Raw genomic sequence first — 20,536 nt, 5'->3', positions numbered from 1 at the left:
AGCCCAGGAGTCTCCTGTTTTGGCTGGCTGATCCTTTACACTGCACCACCCGGGAAGCCGAATGCTGGGACTTTGCTAAATGCTCACAGGCGTCACGCCACTTCACTGTGACATCTGTACAGTAGACAGATGGAATGGCTTAGGGGTTATCATCATCCCCACGTTATGGATGCTGAAACTGAGGCTCAGAGATGTAAAGTGACCTGCCTACCTGAGGTCTCGCAGATGGATCAAGGAGGAGCTGGGGGCAGGGGTGGTACCCAGGTCCTCCACCCATGACTGCTTCCTCATCTGCCCAACTGCTCTCTCACAGGATCATGCACCCTGGATCCCCTACCTGAGTATCCTGTGCATTCTGGCCATCATCGCCGCCTTCTGCAGCGGGCCAGGTAAGACTCTCTTCCTCACCTGCTAGCCTAGGGATTCACGATGCCACCAGGGCAGGGCGTTCTCATTGTACGGATGCAAAGCTTGTGGTCTGAGGAAGGGCAAGAACCACTGGGAGTGGAGGGGGAATAGAGAGTCCCCACCTATTTAAATGCAGTGATTGTCTTGGTTTCCATCCAACTGATGGTCGGTAACAACCTCACTCAAAGATGAGTAGATGGTAACATACTACAACATAGCGACCTTTAACAACTGGGAGAGCTGGGAGCTGGGATGAATGAAAGATACCCAAGTTACAGTCTGTGCCCACAGAGAGGCTACCGTTTCAAATGGAAGGTATGCTGCTGCTAAGTCTGCTAAGTCGCTTCAGTCGTGTCCGACTCTGTGAGACCCCATAGACAGCAGCCCACCAGGCTCCCGTCCAAAGGATTCTCCAGGCAAGAATACTGGAGTGGGTTGCCATTTCCTTCTCCAATGCATGAAAGTGAAAAATGAAAGTGAAGTCACTCAGTCGTGTCTGACTCTTCTCGACCCCATGAACTGCAGCGCACCAGGCTCCTCCATCCATGGAATTTTCCAAGCAAGAGTACTGGAGTGGGGTGCCATTTATTCACCATTGATTATGTGCTGTACTTGGCCAAGCATTTGATGCCCGTTAACTCATTTAAGGAAGAGAAGGGAAGCTGCTTGCCTCGAGCGGGCAGTGATGGAATCGCCCAGCCCCTAGGTCCTAACCACCACCTGTCACTGTCCCTGCATGAGTGTCCAGTCTGGAGTGTTCTGAGCCCCACTTTACCCAGGACCCAGCTTCAGCCTCAGCTCTGCCGTTTCCCTAGTGGGCAGGTCCTCTGCTCTTCCAGGGCCTCAGATGGTCAGGCGGGTGAGACTAGGGCCCCTGCCATGCTTGGCTTGGGGGCCTGTGTCCTGCAGGGGCCCTGTCAGAGACCACGCTGGGGCTGGGAAGGTGTCTCCGGGCAGTTCTGACGATCACAGAGCTCTCTCCCCAAGTCCCTGCTGAGGTTCTCCTTTGTTTGGGTTTCTCTGTTGAAAACATTTCCATCAGAACAAATGGACCCGAACTTCTCTTTCTCCCTTTGCGCTGATTTTCACGGGCCTTGATGTTCCATGTCCTGTCATGTTCATCCCCACCAGGGACAACAGAAGGTTGCAGTGAGATGGTGGGCTGGGCCGTGGAATGATGGGCTGGGGTAGTATCAGACATACATACGCATGTGCGCATGTGCACACGCTGCTGCAGTGATGAGACGGCTGGAGGAACAGGAGGTATCTTCCAGGAGACAGGGGGAAGCTAACGACAAGAGGACGAACAAGGAGCCCAAGAAGCAGTTAAAGGAGATTCAAGGAGAATATGCTCCATCTCACAGGGCCTCCACACCACCCACTCCTCACGCAGCTGTCACGTCAGGGCCCCTGGAGGTGGGCAGCTGGTGGCTCCATGCAAGGCCAGGGGACCGTGGGGAGGAAACCCAAAGGGCAGTCTTTGCTCTCATGGGGCTCATAGACTAGTGTGACCATCTCACCCAGGCTGTGTCACCTGCCCAGTGAGGCCTGTCCTGACCACTTAATCTAAAATCAACACACATGTACACAAACAAATAAGTACACACACACACGCATACACACGTGCATACACAGAGTGTACACACACACATGAAAGTGAAGAAAATGAAAGTGCAGTCGCTCAGTCGTGTCCGACTCTTTGCAACCCCGTGGACTGTAGCCTATCAGGCTCCTCAGTTCATGGACTTTTCCAGGCAAGAGTACTGGACTGGGTTGCCATTTCCTTCTCCACGGGATCTTCCCTACCCAGGGATCAAACCCAGGTCTTCCGCATTGCGGGCAGACACTTTACCATCTGCATATGTGTATACACATATGCATACACAACAAGCACACACAAACATATACCTACATACAAGTATACACATGCACACACATAATACACATACAAGTATACACACACACTCATGCATACACAAAGTATGCACACATATGCACAATACACACATATACATACACACAAGCACGCACATGTACACACATGCACACACAAAATACACACAGACATGTGCATATATACACAAAGATACACATACAAACACACACATACACACAAGTATATACATGCACACACACACACACATACAAGGATACACATACACAAATGTACACATGTGCACACACAAGCCACAGTCACTCACATACACACACATACCCTCGATCACATCATCCTGATTTACTTGCTTCTCAGCCTCTCTCCCTGCCTCATCTGCTCACAGTATTCTCAGATGAGGATTTAATACAGGATTGCCAATCTTTTTGTGTAAAGGGCAAGACAGTAAATATTTTCCAGGCCCCACAGCCTCCACGGCCACTCTGCAGCTCTGCAATGGTAGTGCAAATGCAGCCACAGACAGTGTGTAAATGAAAGATGACACGGCTGTGTCCCGAAGAAACCTTACTCACGAGCAGGTGGCAGGCTGGGTGCGGGCTGTAGGCTGTAGTCAGCTGATGTCTGATTTAGTATGTCTCCCTCGGTCTAGAAAATAAGCTCTGAAAGAACCTGTTTGTGCTTCATTATCTTATCCTCAGAGCTCAGAAGGGAGCCAGAACAGGCACTGTCATGGCTAGAGCTCTTCCAAAAAGGGGACAAGTCACCCCTAAAATGACTTGGTTAAATGCAGAGGCCATGGCTGAGGGCTTCCCTGGCCCCATCCTGCCCCATCCTGGCCTCACACATAGTAGCGTTCAGGCATTAAGCTCTCTTGATTTCACGGGATGTGTCTCACACATTGCCCCCAATCTGCATGACAGTCTTGAAATTAGGATTAACTGCTCCTGTTTACAGATGAGAAAATAAGCCCAGAGAGGTTACACAGTCCCCTAACATAAACCAGCTGGAAAAGTTTGGAGTCAAGATTGGAACCCAGATCTTTAAAACCTGCACTCTTTCCACCTTGTTGCAAAGGATAGCAGTTCACATCCATGCACTGTTCTGAGCTTTTCCAGCATTTTCCAACCTCTGATCTCTGTCGCCTGATCTAGTCCTTACACCAGTTCTCTGATAATAATAACATTTATTGAGCACTTACTATGCTCCAGGCCCTGTTCTAAGTGTTTGAATGCTCATAAACATCCTATATGAATATTAGATAACACAGAGTCAGGTTGTCAAAATAAAATAGTAACAATCAGGGATTTCACTCAGACTCAAACTTGACTAATAATTCTCAGGATACTGGTTATCATAAGATGTAGGTGAAGTTTAAAGCCATCAGCACGTCTCCCTAGATTCTTCCTTGAAGATTAGAGTGCACTCTGGTCCAGATTAAACTCCCAGGGTCTCTGAATAAAACATGCATGACAACACACATCCAGAAACTATTTTATTCATGACGCATCTTCATTTTCACTTTGATAATTACACAGCTGACACTGACATTTTCCAGTGAACTCTCCCCATAGCTATACATCCCATTCTAAATAAACCAGGTAAAGCATCCTAAAAGCATTTGTACATAAGGACTCTCTCTTATCTTTCTGCTTCAAGTACCATTATGAGACTGGATTAGCAAGTTTATAAACAGAATGGACTAGTTATTATTTTTTCTCTATTTTCCCTCTCCCTATCCCAGCTGTAAAAGGTGAATTATAGGTAAGCTGTAAAACCTTCCCTTCCCAAACTAATTTTATAGCCTTTTTATAGATGAAAAGCAAAAATCTTAATTTAATCATTTCCCCAGGCCTCATAGCTAAGAGGCGAGGGCTGGATTAGAGTTGACACCACCGTGTTCTAGGACCTGTAATCTTAACTCTGACCTATGCACATGGCTACGACTTAGTGACTGAACAACAGCAATGCACATGGTCATTACTCACTGACTGCTTGCTAAAAGGTGGGTGGAATCAGGCCCGTCGGGAAACTGACCTGCAGAACTGACACAGGATCTGGGACAAGAGAGGAAGCTTCTGTCTTTATCCTCACGTGATAGGTCTACTCTGCATTATCAGGAATCAGTCCTGTTTGTGTCAGTACAGAAAGGTACAATTTGCCATTTGTATCTAGTTGTCAAATGTCCGTGGCTGAAGGTGAATTCAGAGCACTTTGATTTTCATGGTTTCTTGCTGTTCTTGCTTCAAACGTTATCTGTACACACAGGTCAGGAGCAGTCTTTCTTCTTTGCCTCAAACTCACATATCTAAATCATAGCACCTATTGTTGACACAAAGGCTGTGTGACACATACAGACCTTCATGATGAGGTGGAACAGAACATGGGGACGCTTTCCGAGCTCCCAGGGGACCTCAGAGATTCTTTGGCAGATGAGAAACTGCCCAGGAGCTGGGATGAATTAGAACTAAGGCATCCTCAGTTCGTGAAAGAACAGAAAATTTTCAGTCCAGTTATTCACTGGAAGATTAAGCTATGCTTTCCCTGCCAAGAAGTCCTCTCACTATGACTTGATTGCTTCTACTGATGGGGAACTCTCTACCTAACAAACCAATGCTGTGGTCCAAGGTCAGGGAACTATGGCTTGTGGGCCAAATCTTGCCCATGGCCTATTTTGTATGACCCATAAGCAATGAATGGTGTTTACATTTTAAAGGGAAAACAAGAAGAATGTGTGACAGAGACCATCTGCAGTGGCCTAAAAAGCCTCATGTATTTCCCATCTGGCCTTTTTTCAGAAAAAGTTTGCCACCCCTTCTAGAATCCCTCAGTCCTGACCTTTGGAAGAAGGGAGAGTGAGCTAGCTTATGAGGGAGGGAAAGATGAATTTCAATACAGCAGAAATGCCAGGATATAAAAGGAGGTTAATAGCAAACGAACCACAAATAACCCAGCCAGGCCCGAGCAGTGGTTCTCAAACACTGCTGAATTACCTGGGAAGCTTTCAAAAGTCCTGATGGTCAGGCTGCATCCACGGCCAACCAAACCCTAAGCTGGCGGTGGGACCCAGGCCACATTTTCTAACACTCCCACGTGATTCCAGCTTGCAGCCAAACTTGGAAATCCCTGGGCTAGAGCCAGCTTTCCCAACTCTGTCTGAAAGCATTACAATCCCCTGAGGGGTTTAGGGAACTACAGTGAATGCTGATTCGGACCTCACCTGACACAGGCTTCGTTGGACCTCCAGTGTTGAACCCGGTGAGAACCGCTGTCCAAGATGGGTTGGGGGCGGGGGCACATCGCAGGACCCGTCGGAAGTCAGTGAGGAGCTGGAGGCAGGTCCAGGGGCATTATGTTAAGATTTACTCTGAGCTCCAGAGAGGTCTGTTTCAGGGGGATATTTAAGCATGAACTTCACGGGGCAGGTTTGCTGTGGGAAGAGATCTGGAAGGCAGATGGATGGGAAAATATATGTAGTCAAGTGGCATGAGCCAGGGGCCAGGTGGGAAACCCAGGCTACAGGAACTGAGGACCAGACTAGGGCCGTGGGCCTGGGCAGTGCCAGCTGGCAGGGACCCCATGGACATGGGCCCTGGGCTGAGTCAGGCCACTGAGGGGAAACCCACATCCCCGAGTGGGATTTGAGCGCTCTTCTGTTTTGTTCTGATAACAGCTGTTCTCCCAGGAAGAACAGTGAGTGCTGACATGATCTCTCCGTGGACAGATTGGCCTTCTTCTCCATGCACTTAAACAAAGATGCTAAATTGAACCCATCTGCACACCTGCCTGAAAGGCCTTCTTGACCCAGTCCACAAAATCTGCCTTCTGTGCTTTTTCCCAAGCTCTCGTCCTTCTTGCGGTGACTTTGGCTCCCCTCCCAACATTTGCAAATGCTGCCTTCTCGTGATCATGACTGAGTGCTGAGTTTCAGGGATTTTAGACTCTGCTCTCCATCAGTGTCTGGGAGGCTCCCTAAGGAGAGGTCCAGGTGCACCCCCCAATCTCAGATCAGACACCTCATGTTCACCCAGCAGCTGGGTGTCACCCACTCCAGCTACGGTAGCCACAAGGTTGACCAGGGCTTAGAAACTTCACGTGGACTCATATCGACAGCACATAGCTTAAGCCCCCGGGGAAATTACATGTCCAGGGGGCACTGCCACTGGAATTGTGAGATCATGTTGCATCTTGCTAAGTGGACAGGAAGGAACAGGTCCCCGGAAGAGCTGCCCTAGGAAAGCATGGCTCGGAGCTGATGGGAGAAAAATGGCCAAGGGCCTCCCAGGCAGCCTGCCCCTCCATGATTAAATGAATAAAAAATCATCTTCCCAGGAGAGAAGCTGTACTTTGCCCGAGGCAGCTTCTGTGGTGAGTGGATCAATGCAAGGAGACTTGACAGTGAGTTGAAATTAGGTGAAGGGACAGAAGGAAAATGAGAAAGGCAGTTTCCTGCTACATATTTTATTTGTGTGCATAACCCCAAGGCAGTGGCAGAGAGGCCTAATAAATGAGGCCCAGGATAAAAGAGCTTTATCTTTGAGGGAAAGGAGATGATCCTCAAAGCATGTCAACTGCAGTTTGAAAAGTCTTAACGATGAACAGACTGTGCTGGCTCTGAGTTCAGCCTTCTAAGGGCAGTTTACCAGCCAGTGGGGAGGACTGATGCACCCTGGTCCACGCAGCAAGATGAAGTTGATCACTGTTCGTATAAATGGGTGAATCAGGATCTGATCTGAGCTTTCCAGAAGGCTTGTGATGTCCCGATGAGGGAGTATGCCAAGCGCCCAGGGAGCATGTGATGATGTTTAAATGATGTTAGTTGCTCACTCGTGTCCGACTCTTTGCGACCCCAAGGATTGTAGCCCATCGGGTTCGTCTGTCCATGGAATTCTCCAGGCAAGAATACTGGAATGGGGTTGCCATTCCCTTCTCCAGGGGATCCTCCCAACTCAGGGATAGAACCCAGGTCTCCTACATTGCAGGCAGATTCTTTACCCGTTGAGCCACTGGGGAAGTTCAGGACACTCCTATCACTCAGGAAATTCCAAGGGTTTGAGGAACTCCATGTTTTGTGCCAGGAACTGTGCTCTCTGCCAGAAACCAGGAGGAAAAGCCAAATGTATATTTATTATCCCACAGTGCCAGGCTCTGGGCCAGGATTGCAGGTAAAGAATGAATGAGACAGCGTTGCTGCCACCACGGAAGAGCAGCTGCACAGTGTACAAATGACTCACCCAAGGTCACACAGCAAGAGCAGCAGAGCTGAGAGCGAGACCCGGGCAGTGACCCTCTGGACCCTCTCTCCCCACCAAGCACCCCGCCTGGCGTGGCTTGGTGGCTCATACTCCTGCGGTCCTGGGTCCTGGGGCCCGTGGGAGGGTTCTCAAATATCCCATCCAGACATTGATCTGTCTGTAGACTGAAAAGATGCACAACCTGGAAGGTGAGAATTAATTTAATTCAGCAGACAAAACTGAGGACAAAACTAAGCCCAGGAGGCAGCCTGAGACAGCTCTGAGAGACCGCTCCAAAGAGACAAGGGAGGAGCTGAGATATATAGTTTTTTCAGCAAAGACCAGGTAGTTGGAACATCAAAAGATTACTGTTCATTAAAGAAAACAGATACCTTAAGGATGTTAAGGAATTTAGTGCTTTTCTGTGTCTTGGGAAGATGCAAGAGTCTGGGCTCACTGAAATCATTCCTTTGATCCGCACCTTAGCTAGTGGAGGCCAGTATCCTGTTTTTTCCAGGCTTCCCAGGTGGCGCTAGTGGTAAAGAACCCGCCTGCCAATGCAGGAGATATAAGAGACGAGGGTTCAACCCCTGGGTTGGGAAGATCCCCTGGAGGAGGGCATGGCAACCCACTCCACTATTCTTGCCTGGAGAATCCCATGGACAGAGGAGCCTGGCGAGTCACATGGGGCAGAGTCCATGGGGTCACAAAGGGTCAGACACAACTGAATCAACTTAGCATGCATGCACGCGTCCTGTTCTTTCCAGTCCTGAGTCCCCTGGGGTGCACTGTTGGGGTGACTGCAGGGACTGGCAGCCCATTTGCCTCCATCCTGAGTCCCCTCAGGGCTCACCACTGGGGGCAGCTGTTTACTAGTGTGGCAGGCAACAGATTTCATTCACCACAGTTAGACGTCCACCTTGGACCTTTCACCCTCTGTGGCCTTGGCACCACGGAGCCTTTGGAGCACTGGCCACAGAGGTCCACTGAGGGTGGGAGAGAGGCCAGAAGTCCACCTGTTCAGCCACTGGCCAAGGTTGCCCCTTGAAGGGGACCCTCCCACAGGCACTGTTGGAAGTGCCAGCCAGGATCTGGGAACTGAACTTTGAGAGTCCACCCTGATGGAGCCCATGAGACCCAGAAAGGGGAGAGGCTAAGCCCAGCAGACCCAAGAGGAGAGCCTGGGGAGGGGTGAAGGGAGAAGAGTCAAGGGAAATAGAGTCCAAACCACACACATGTGTGACGTGAACTGAGTGCCAGCCTGGCACCTGCTCTGTCTAGTGGGGAAGAGATGGAAAACATGCTGCTCCTGCCCTGGAGGAGCCCACGGGAGACAGACCTGGGAATGGATGATCTCGTTCAGTGGATTTACCCGAGGGCAGGAGCGGGAAGAAAGGAGGTGGAACCAGGGGATGTCAAGTGGCCAGCATTTGGGCAAATGTTGCTTGGACATGATCCCATTGAATTCTCTCGAGTCTGCAAGGTTGGATCCATCATCTTACAGCTGGCAAAGGTGGATGGAAGTCAAGAGTCAGCCCTGCTCTGTCTGCCTCTGAACCCCATGCCATGGGGCAGGCGCTGTGCCAGACCCAGTGCATGGGCGAGGTTCTGTCCCTCGGAAATGCTGCCCCAAGAGGAAGCTCAGCGAGCAGACAGCAAGGCCTCAGCTGCCTGGTCAGGGGTCAGGGCAGGAGGCCAGGCCCTGCTTGGAAGAGATCCTCCCCAAGTATGAGTCTAGCACAATGCCTGGCAGTTATAGGTACCCAGACATTTCTGCTTGTTGAGTGAATGAATAAATGAGAGAGTAATTCCATCCATGGCCTTGGCCTCCAATCTACATTAAGTAGGCCAGAATTTAGATGGAGGTCAAGTCAGATGATTCATTTCCCCTCAGAAGTTAAGAAACTCTGTGCAAAACAGAGTAATAAGTACATCAATCTCTAACTTTCTTGATCAAGGAGTAATGATTGGGTGAAAGACATCAGTCTATATACATTAAAACGATTAGAGCTATAAATCAAGAGATCTTACCCTGACACCAAATAGGTATACAGTCCTAATTTTTTTTAACGGTTTAATGACAATAAATGGGAATCTCTCACAAGTCCAGGCTTAAAAAAAAAGTAGCAGTCATTGCTCAGGACATATTTGTATCTCTAAAAGGGATTGATGCAGAAGGTGAGGTTGAACTCCAGTAGTGTGGATTCTAATTCTTAGCTGTCTCCATGCAGTAGTGGATACCAAATGCCCACGCCCATTACCTTCTGGGATCTGGGGTGAGGACTTATGAGATAACCTCTTTCTAAAACTGCCCTGCAGACTCTCAACTATCATAGAAATTTGCAATTAGGTCAAGGACCAGCACGAAGGTATTGTCAGCTGGGATTTTAAAGGAAATTGCACAAATGGCCTATTTTCAGAGGAAAGGCAGGTGAATGGGTTCAATAGAAAAGATGGAGACATGTGATAAATACGGACAGAGGGAAGTGCCACCCCCCCGCCCCGCCCCCGCCAAGCCTGAGCAGGCATCAGGGAGATGAATTTTAATTAATATTCTTTCCTCCCAAATAAGAGAAATAGATACTAAGAAACAATATTGCACTGTGAAGACTGAGCTTGACAGCTCTGTGGAGCTCTGTGGACCGTTGCTATATTTAAGACTTTTGCCACCATCTCCACCTCCAAGAACTAATTTTCATCCCAGTTGAGAATGCATGATGGAGGTAAACGCGTAGATTTTTTTTAGTCAGTCCAAGCTGTAACTTCATCCCCAAGAGCATGAAGAGGAATGAGAAACGTCCCAACCAGGAGCTTGGAACCCAGGTTAGAGGCAGTTTCCAAGTAAAGAAAAAGAAGAGGAAGTAGTTGGCTCTCACTGGAGAGGGGGGCTGGATTGACAGTTGAGGCTCAGAGAGGTTAAGTGCTCCACCCAAAGTCACACCGCAAATGAGCAGGGGAGCCAGGATTCCAGTTCAGGTTGGTGTGAATCTAGAGCCCGACCTCTTAACATCCACACACAGTAGGCTACCAAGAGAAATCAGGACCCTGGCGCTGTGGAAGCGTGGAGAAGACCCTTACCTGGACTAGTGGGAAGTCAGGTTACCTGGAGGGGGTAAAGTTAAACTGATTTCTGAGTGTTGAGTTGAAACGAGCCGAGCCACCAATCATGGGTTCTCAGAGCGTGCACTGCCCACAGTGCCCCGTCTAAAGACACATCATCCCCGTGTTAGACAGACACAAACATAGGAGAACATCAGCCCATAGGCAAACCCAGCCGTGCATACACGCTGGAAAGCACGCCTCGCACAGTGGTTCACACATACACGTACACCTGCGTGTGTGACCCCCCTCTCCAGATGTTCCCCAAGGTTCCTTTCTTATCCACTCTCAGCAGCCTGATGGCCATCCCTTGCCTGACTTCATATCTGGCCTGGGTGCCCACCATCAGGGTGGGAGGTGGGAGGAGCCCAGTTGTGCCTGGCCTGGGGGAGCAGATGGTTGGCACGCATGGTCACCAGCCAGGGCTGCCGCCTGTCAGGTGTCTGGAGAGTTTCCTCAGTGAAGCCAAGCTGGGCCACGGTGTGTGATGGTTCAGGTCATACAGAAACCTACTTAATTTAAGAAGTCTTTTTCCTTGAGGAAGGGACACATTTTCTTGTTTGCAAAAGTGCCATTTGGATCAGCGGTGGCCCAGCTATAAAGAAAAGGAAGGAACATCTGGGCAGAGGCCAGAAGTCAGAAAGCAGAGTGTGTTGGTGGATTCTGAGGACACAGAGTGTTACAGGAGGAGAGAGTGGGAACGCGGGGGCAGCAGGGAAGGTCCAGACACAAAGAAAACGGAGCCAGGTCATTGCGGCCTTCACAGGCTGGAAGAGCTATTAGTAGACTTTGTCCTCCCGGAAGTAGGCAGCCACTGAGGAGTTTCAGGCTACAGTGTGACATTATCAGACTGCTGTTTTAAAAGTCTGTAGTGTGGAGACTGAGTGGAGGGGAAATACGGAAGATGGGAGAGGCTTGAATGCATGCATGCTCAGTCACTAAGAGACATGTCCAGTTCTTTGCGACCCCATGGACTGTAGCCCTCTAGGCTCCTCTGCCCCTGGGATTCTCCAGGCAAGAATACTGGAGTGGAATGGGGTACTATCTCTTCTTCCAGGGGATCTTCTTGACCCAGGGATCAAGCCCAAGTCTCCTGCATCTCCTGCATTGCAGGCAGATTCTTTACCACTTGAACCATCTGGGAAGCCTGGGAGAGGCCTACTAGGCGTAAATTAGGGGTCATTAAGGAATTTGTATTAGGGAGCTATCACTGTGTAACAAATAACCCCAAAACTTAGCAGATTAAGCAATGCTGCTGCTGCTGCCAAGTCGCTTCAGTCGTGTCCGACTCTGTGCGACCCCATAGACATTACCGTCTATAACTGCCAACATGACCAACTCAATGGACATGAGTTTGAGCAAGCTCCGGGAGATGGTGAAGGACAGGGAAGCCTGGTGTGAGGCAGTCCATGGGGTCTCAAAGAGTTGGATACAGCTGAGCGACTGAACAACAACAAACCTACCATTGCTCCCAAGTCTGCGCCCTGACACAGTAGTTTTGCTCCACCTGGCCCAGGCTTTGCTGATTTTCATGCAGATTGGATGGATTCCAGTCAGTCCAAGGTGGCCTCAACCACTGATCTGTAATCAAGAGGAGTGACTCAATGTCTGTCACCACCCAGCAGGCTAGCCCAGCTCATTTACACGATGTTAGACAAGTCGTAGGAAAGAAATGTGCAAAACCTGCCAAGGTCCAGGCTTGACATCACTACTGTCCCTTTCTCTTGGCCAAAGGGAGTCAAAAAGCCAGCTCAGAACTAAGTGTGGAGAAACGATTTTACCTCCATTTGGAGGGGCTGAAAGTACCATGGCCACTCTGCAATCTCTCCAGAAGCTGTGACTGTAGACTAGGCAAGGGATGACAACTCAGGACTCTCATTTAGGGAGAAATAGGTGTCATCCGTTCATTTACCCATGTCACAAATAATTATTGAATGCAAACTGAAAAAGCCATCCTTCAAGTCCTGGCAATACAGTGGTGAGCCAAACGCACACACGCACACACACGCACACAGCCCCTCCCCTCGAGGGAGCTTACTTTAAGTGACAGTCAGAAGTTAGCGTTCCTGCTGGAAACGTATGACAGACTCCACTGACATAATTTGAAAAGGCAAACTGCAGTGGTGAAGACAGGCTACAGGATAATGTCCAAGACCCTAATTATTTGGAAGGTCTCAGCATATGACGTGAACACCCACTCCCCCACTTATTGGCTGTGCATAAAGCAAAGCAATTTACGGAAAGTTAATTCATCAAAAGTCGACTCACTGGTCAAATCGCTGAAAGCCATGTCATAGAGAAAAACTCTTTGCAGAATTTATCTTATTTCTTTTAATTATCTCTCAAGAATGTAGAGACTTTTGTATGGAACACAACAATTTTAACACCTTTCGTTGATTTCAGTGTTGCTGTTCATTTTGCCTGCATAAGTGAATTTGGAAAAATGTCCTCCCTTTTTTAAAATTTAGTTCCTTGGGGCAAAAAAAAAGCATAGCTGAGCGGCATAAAATATATCTGTATCCACAGTAAGAATATATGTGTTCCTCGCTCTCCAAATCCATTTTATTCCAAAGACTGATACACACAGTAAGTAACAGGGTTTGGATAGCAAGAGATATATCAACACATTTATGTTACTTTCTTTGACTCCTGAGTTTGGAAAGACAGAGTTTGGATAGCAAAGGCGCAGAGAGCAAGAGATACGCACCCATCGGTAGATGACGCTTCTCTTACTCATGAGTGAATTTTATATCTTTGTCTTGGCGAATTGACCTCAGTGAAATGAGCTGCTGTTGCTGCTGCTAAGTCACTTCAGTCGTGTCCGACTCTCTGCGACCCCATAGACAGCCTCCTACCAGGCTCCCCCGTCCCTGGGATTCTCCAGGCAAGGACACTGGAGTGGGTTGCCATTTCCTTCTCCAGTGCATGAAAGTGAAAAGTGAAAGTGGAGTCGCTCAGTCGTGTCTGACTCTTAGTAACCTCACGGACTGCAGCCTACTAGGCTCCTCTGTCCATGGGATTTTCCAGGCAAGAGTACTTGAGTGGGGTGCCATCGCCTTCTCCGAGCAGTGAAATGAGAGGCTGTGCCAAATTCAGGCTTCCCTTGTGGCTCAGATGGTAAAGAATTTTGACTATAATTTGGGAGACCTGGGTTCAATCCCTGAGTCAGGAAGGCAACCCCACTCCAGTATTCTTGCCTAGAGAATTCCATAGACAGAGGAGCCAGATTAGGGGCTCTAGCTGGGTGTCTGTGTTTCAGAACCCACTGTTTTTCTCCCTATCCACCATCCAGGCTGCTGGGTAGGCAACAGGATTGGCATTTTAGCACATTTTCTGGAAGATTCCCAAGTAGACAGTTTAGCCCAAAAGCACTGTCTTGTTTGTAGAAGTTTTCAGGCTTAGTAACCAACTCTGGGGCTACCCAGAGACCCATACCTGTAAGCTGGCCAAACTGACCACTGGCTACCCACTTCTCCACAGCTCTCAGGACAACACAAAAGTCGTTTGAGAATGCTGACAGTGTGAACAATCGAGTATATAGCCAGCATTTCAGATTCTGTGCTGAGTATTTCACTCAAGCCATCTTACCCAGCCCTCAATGAGCCCTGCAGGCAGATTGTCTTATTCCCATTTTGACCATGAGGAAGATGAGCCTCCAAACGTTTGTGGCTCCTCTAAGTCATACATGTAGATGCTACTGATGTCAGAGGGTGGCGATGTTTGTGCTCTTTTCTACCATAATGCAGTGAACATTGATTCTCCCTCCAAGATTCACATTCACTCAGAACCTCAGAAAACGTCCCTGTTTAGAAAGAAGATCATTGCCTGTGTAATTAGCTAACGATCTCAAGATGACATCATTCTAGAGCCAGTTCAGTTCAGTTGAGTCACTCAGTTGTGTCTGACTCTTTGCGACCCCATGGACTGCAGCACACCAGCCTTCCCTGTCTATCACCAACTCCCGGAGCTTGCTCAAACTCATGTCCATTGAGTCGGTGATGCCATCTAACCGTCTCATTCTCTGCCGTCCCCTTCTCCTCCTGCCTTCAATCATTCCCAGCATCAGGATCTTTTCCAGTGAGTCAGTTCTTCGCATCAGGTGGCCAAAGTAGTGGAACTTCAGCTTCAGCTTCAGTCCTTCCAATGAATATTCAGCACTGATTTCCCTTAGGATTGACTAGAGCCAGGGTGGGCCTTAAATCCAATGACTGGTGTCTTATAAGACAAGGAGAGGACAGAGAGAGAGACACAGTGGTAATGTGAAGATGGAGGCAGAGATCAGAGTGATGATCCTACAAGCCAGTGTCAGCAACACCACATGTTAGGAGAAAGGCCTGGAGACTTCCCTGGTGGCACAGTGGATAGGAATCCACCCACCAAAGCAGGGAACACGGGTTCCATCCCTGGTCTGGGAAGATTCCACGAGCCGTGGAGCAACTAAGCCCACGCTCCACAACTCCTGAGCCTGCACTCTAGGGCCCGGGAGCCCACAACGACTGAGCCCCTGTTCTACAACTACTGAAGGCCTTGGACCCAGAACCTGTGCTTCGCAACCAGAGAAGCCACTACAGTGAGAAGCTTGTGCAGCTCAGAGAAAGCCCGCGTGCCACAATGAAGACCCAGCACAACCAAAAATAAATAAATAATACAAACGATTTTAAAAATAAAAAAGAGAAAGGCATGGAATGGTTTCTCCCTCACAACCTCCAGAGAAAACTAACCCTACCAACGCCTCCATTTCAGACTTCTCGCCTTCAGAACTGCGAGAGAATAAATATGTTGTTTTTAGTCGCTGCGTTTTGGTGATGTGTTAGAGCAGCCCTAGGAAGCTAGCCATGATGTTGGCAGGAAAATATTTTCTGTCTCCCAGGCAGCAGTCGACGTGGGGCCAGTGGGCTTTGGAAATGACAGACTTCCATCATCCAGCTATCCTCATCCGCATCATCACTAATGCCAAACAGATGGTGGGGCAAGCTGCTCTCCAAGCTCATGGTGAGCTTTCTGCTTATTCAGGAAGACCAAGGGGAACTTTTAGAATTAATATTATCTTCCTTAGGCAGAGCACCTGTTCAGAGCTAGGTACCACAGTCACCCTCATCCTCAGAGCATCCTGCCAAGGAAACACTCTATTTGCGACAGGGTCACCTGGGCTCCAGGAACCTGCCTTGCTCGCATCACATAGTCAGAGATATCCCAGGATTTGAACCTACATCTATCTGACTCTGACATCACCTTTCCTGCCACTCTCCCTCCTGTTTTTCCAGACACTTCATTTCCTTCCTTATCTCTTTTCTGCAGCCTAAGGCAGAGTTAATTAGTGAGTTTATTTCCTGTCGTGTTAATTCGGCAGTGCGCTCTATGACTGTCTGCCAAGTTGTCCCCAGAAAAGATGGTCCCTCAGAAGCAATCCTAAGCAAACGCTGTTCTGAGAGTGAATTTGAGCCCTCCAGGGTTTCAGGGCAGAAGCCTGGATATGCAACAGAAAGATGGAAAGTTTTGAAAACACTGGTTCTACAGCCCCAGAGTCGGTGACACCCCCTTGGCTTCTAGACTTCCCTGTGATTCCCCCAGCAGCAGTCTTCCTCCTGGCTGGGATGGAGCGATCCTGGGACCAGGCAGGGGGATTTGCCACTTAGTTGTTCCTTGCAGCCTCTGAGATGGTGAGAGTAGGAGTCTCTGTTTAGGTGATTAGTGTCCCATGGCTGCTATACCCAAGTGCTGCGAACAAATGGCTTTAACAACAGAAGCCTCGTCTGTCACAATCTGGAGACCGGACGTCCAGAATCAAGGTATCAGGAGAGCTGAGCTCCTTCAGAGGCTCAGAGGAGAATCTGCCCACACCTGCCTCCTGGCTCCTGATGGCTGCCAGCATTCCTTGACTTGTAGCCACAGCCCTCCAATCTCTGCCGCCTCTTTGTGTTGCCTCCTTTTCTATGTACTCCCAAGCCCCTCCCACTTCTCGCTTACAAATGTGGTTAAAAATAAATTCACAAGCTGAAGGTTGAGAGTTATGTTTTATTAGGCAGGAAATTTTAGGACATCAAGTCTGGGAGGCAGCATCTCAAGTGACCCAAGAGAAGTGCTCTGAGAGGGGTGGTGGGGGAGGAGACAAGTTATATCAAACGAAGTTATATCTTGCAAGTTATATTAAGACAAGTTATATCAAACAAGCTATATCTTGCAACGAAGAGCAGGTAGTCTGACTTCAAAATACAATTGTTAATAAAAGAAAACCAGATATCTCAAGTTAAAGAACTCAGCCCTTTTCTATTTATGGGTAGATGCAAGAGTCTGGGCTCACTAAAATCATTTCTTTTATATGCATCTCGGCTATCTGGGCTTCCCTTGTGGCTCAGCTAGTAAAGAATCCACCTGCAATGCGGGAGACCTGGGTTTGATCCCTGGGTTGGGAAGATCCCCTGGAGAAGGGAAAGGCTACCCACTCCAGTGTTTTGGCCTGGAGAATTCCACGGACTGTATAGTCCATGGGGTGGCAAAGAGTCAGACACGACCATGCGACTTTTTCACTTTCAGCTGTCTGGGACCAGTATCCTGTGTTTTCACATCCTGAGTTCGCTCAGGGCTCACCTGTTCACCCTTGGTGGTGGCTACAATCACTGATGACTGTAACATCCTCTATTTACTGACATGGCAGGAAAGATGTATATGATTGCATTTAGAACCCATGCTGATAATCCAGGATAAGCACCTCCTTAGCCTGGATTTTAAGAACTTTAACTTAAGCATCCCTTTTGCCATAGAAAGCAGTATTCATAGGCTCCAGGGATTAGGAGATGGGGTACATGGAGGGCCCCACCTTGCTCCTGTGATGGCAGAAGGGCTTACAGTTCAGCAATTGCACCCCTCAATCTTCACACAAATGCTCTCTCCTTCTCTCCTGTCTCACCCACTTCTAATCTCACCGTGGGTGAAGGGGCTCGAGAGCCGAGAACCAACCTTGTTGGCTGTCCCTGTGCAGGCAGAAACCCGTGGCTGACTTTGAATTGCCGCCTCTGTTGTGTCTTGGTTCTGAGTCCAAATGAAGCTCTGTTTTAACCTCCTGTTACCCATGCAATGTAAATGTTAACTAACACGACGTGACTACAAGGCAAGAAGTCACCTTTGCTAAACAGGGTCTGGAAGGTATTAAAAGGAGCAGAAGCAGGGTCTTCTTTTTGAGGGATTACTAGAAGTAATTCTTGGGGGCAAGGCAGGGTGGGGCAGGGGCTGTGTCAGAGTCCTGTGGCTGCTGTTACGGACCCCCACTTACCTCAGAACAAATGTACATTTATTCTCCAGGTTTCTGGGGTCCAGAAGCCTAAAGCCATCGTCAATGGGACAGAGTCAAGGTGTCTGCAGGGCTGGTTCCTTCTGGTCTGGGAGAGTTTGTTTTCTGGCCTTTCCCTACTTAGAGGTTGCCCACATGCCTTGGCTTGTGGCTTCTTCCCCAATCTTCAAAGCCAACTGGGTAGCACCTTCTCTCCTCTCTGACCCCCTGCCTCCCTTTTATAAGGACCTTGTAATTTTATTGGGCCCACCTGGACTGAGGGTTTCCCAGGTGGCTCGGTGGTAAAGAATCCACCTGCCAGTGCAGGAGATGAAAGAGACGCAGGTTCCATCCCTGAGTCAGGAAGATCCCCGGGAGTAGGAAATGGCAACCACTCCAGTATTCTTGCCTGGAAAATTCTTCCCTCCTCCACCAGAGGAGCCTGGTGGGCTGCAGTCCATGGTGTGGCAAAGAGTCAGACACAACTGAGTGACTGAGCAACTCTGCATGCACCTGAATTGGGTAGGATAATCCAGAAGAGGCTCCCCATCTCAAGATCCTAACATTATCATACCTGCAGCATCTCTTTTGTCATATCAGATAACATTCATGGTTTCTGGGGATTAGGAGTCAACATCATTGGGAAGGCAGGGGGTGGTGGTTATGCACATTCCAGGTAGTAGCAGCATTTCCTAAGGCTAACAGGCATGGGAAAGAAGGATATATTTGGAAATGGCAGGAAGTCAGGAGGCTGGTGGTGTCACGGGGGAGCTGGGAATGTTGGCAGGAGGGGCTAAGAGGTAAGCAGGTCGAGATCAGACTCTGCCTCGTAATTCAACCAGTATTTGTTGTTGTTCAGTCGCTAAATCGTGTCTGACTCTTTGACCCCAGGGACTGTAGCATGCCAGCCTCCCTTGTCCTTCACTACCTCCCGGAGTTTGCTCAAAGTCATGTCCGTTGAGTTGGTGATGCCATCCAACCATCTCATCCTGTGCTGCCCCCTTCTCTTTTGGCTTTGGTCTTTCCCAGCATCGGACTCTTTTCCAAGGAGTTGACTCTTCACATCAGGTGGCCAAAGTATAGTGAGTGTATTAATTCACTTAGGCTGCCATAACAAAGTCCTACAGACCAGGTGGCTTAAACAACAGGAATGGGTTGTCTCACAATTCTAGAGGCAGGAAGTCCAAGTCAAGGAGTCAGCAGGGTTGGTTTCTTCTGCAGCCTCTCTCCTTGGGTGCGGAAAGCCCACTTCTCACCACGTTCCCACATGGTTGTCCCTGTCTATGTGTCAGTGTCCTAGTCGCCTCTTCTCGTAAGAATACCAGTCAGATTGGGTTAGGACTCATGCATATAACCTCATTTAATCTGAAAATCTACATTTCCAAATGCAGTCACATTCTGAGGTACTGGAGGTTAGGACTTCAATACATAAATTCCAGAGATGTCACAATTCATCCCATAACAGTAATCTAAAGTGAAGCTCCTCGAACAAGAACCTCCGTGGTTCAGGTACTTACTCTTCCTCTGACCAACTGACGTGGGGCCAGTTGCTTAATCTCTCTGGGCATCATCTGAAAATTAAAGATAACAATGGCACCCACCTCACTGGGAAGTTGTAAGGATTAAATGCATCCATTTGTTCAGTGAATAATTACTAATGGCAGCCATGTGCCAGGCACTCCTGTAGGTGCTGGAGAAAATGATAATGAACAAAAAAAAGACAAAATGCCTGTCATTCTGGAAGTACTGATGCTGAAGCTGAAACTCCAATACTTTGGTCACCTGATATGAAGAACTAACTCATTGGAAAAGACCCTGATGCTGGGAAAGATTGAAGGCAGGAGAAGATGGGGATGACAGAGGATGAGATGGTTGGATGGCATCACCAACTCGATGGACATGAGTTTGAGCAAGCTCCAGGAGTTGGTGATGGACAGGGAAGCCTGGTGTGCTGTAATCCATGGGGTTGCAAAGAGTCAGACACGACTAGGAGACTGAACTGAACTGGAATGTGTATTATAATGAGACATTATCCTTTGTGTATCGTGAAGAAGGGAATGGCTACCCATTCCATGATTCTTGCCCAGAGAATCCCATGGACAGAGGAGCCTGGTGGGCTACAGTTGTCTATGGGGTCACAAAGAGTTGGACACGATTGAGCGACTAACACTTTGACTTTCTATCCTTTGTATAGGGAAACAATATAAAACAATATGAAATTCACTTATCAAGTATATTGGACTGGAATAAGCACTACAGAGAAATTTTGAGCAGGGAGGTGGCCAGGAAGCTTCTTTGGGAAGATTTTGCAACTTGTCAGAGAAGGTCCTAGAAGCAAGGTGTCAATTGAGCAAAAGATGTGAAACCATGAGGGAACAAAACATCCCGAGAGCTGAAGGAAGAGAACACAGAACAGAGGAGCAGTAGGCGACGACCCAAATGCTGATGCCCACGCGCTCAGAGCAGAGAGGAGAGAGGGCCTTCAAACCATCTCTTGGCTCTAAGCTGCAATCTCTCTAAGGCGCCATGTCTGCAAGAACAGAGTGTCTTTTAGACTCTACATTATTTGCTTTTGCTGTTGTGACAAATTATCACAAACTTAGCCAACGAAAACACCACTCATTAATTATCTTATAA

General features: G+C 48.5%; 1 protein-coding gene across 4 annotated transcripts in view; it reads left to right on the top strand.

Moving 5' to 3' along the window:
- SLC2A9 (solute carrier family 2 member 9) overlaps positions 1-20,536 on the top strand; it is a 242,496-nt gene that overhangs the window by 162,893 nt on the left and 59,067 nt on the right. For all 4 annotated transcript variants that reach the window (XM_070791806.1, XM_070791804.1, XM_070791803.1 and 1 more), the window contains one exon: positions 314-389. In XM_070791806.1, coding sequence (XP_070647907.1) covers positions 314-389 — 76 coding nt within the window. The remainder of the gene's footprint in view (positions 1-313; positions 390-20,536) is intronic.

Source organism: Bos indicus, chromosome 6 (genome assembly GCF_029378745.1).
Source record: "Bos indicus isolate NIAB-ARS_2022 breed Sahiwal x Tharparkar chromosome 6, NIAB-ARS_B.indTharparkar_mat_pri_1.0, whole genome shotgun sequence".
NCBI classification, from domain to species: Eukaryota; Metazoa; Chordata; class Mammalia; order Artiodactyla; family Bovidae; genus Bos; species Bos indicus.
This window is presented reverse-complemented; position numbering and strand designations above follow the sequence as displayed.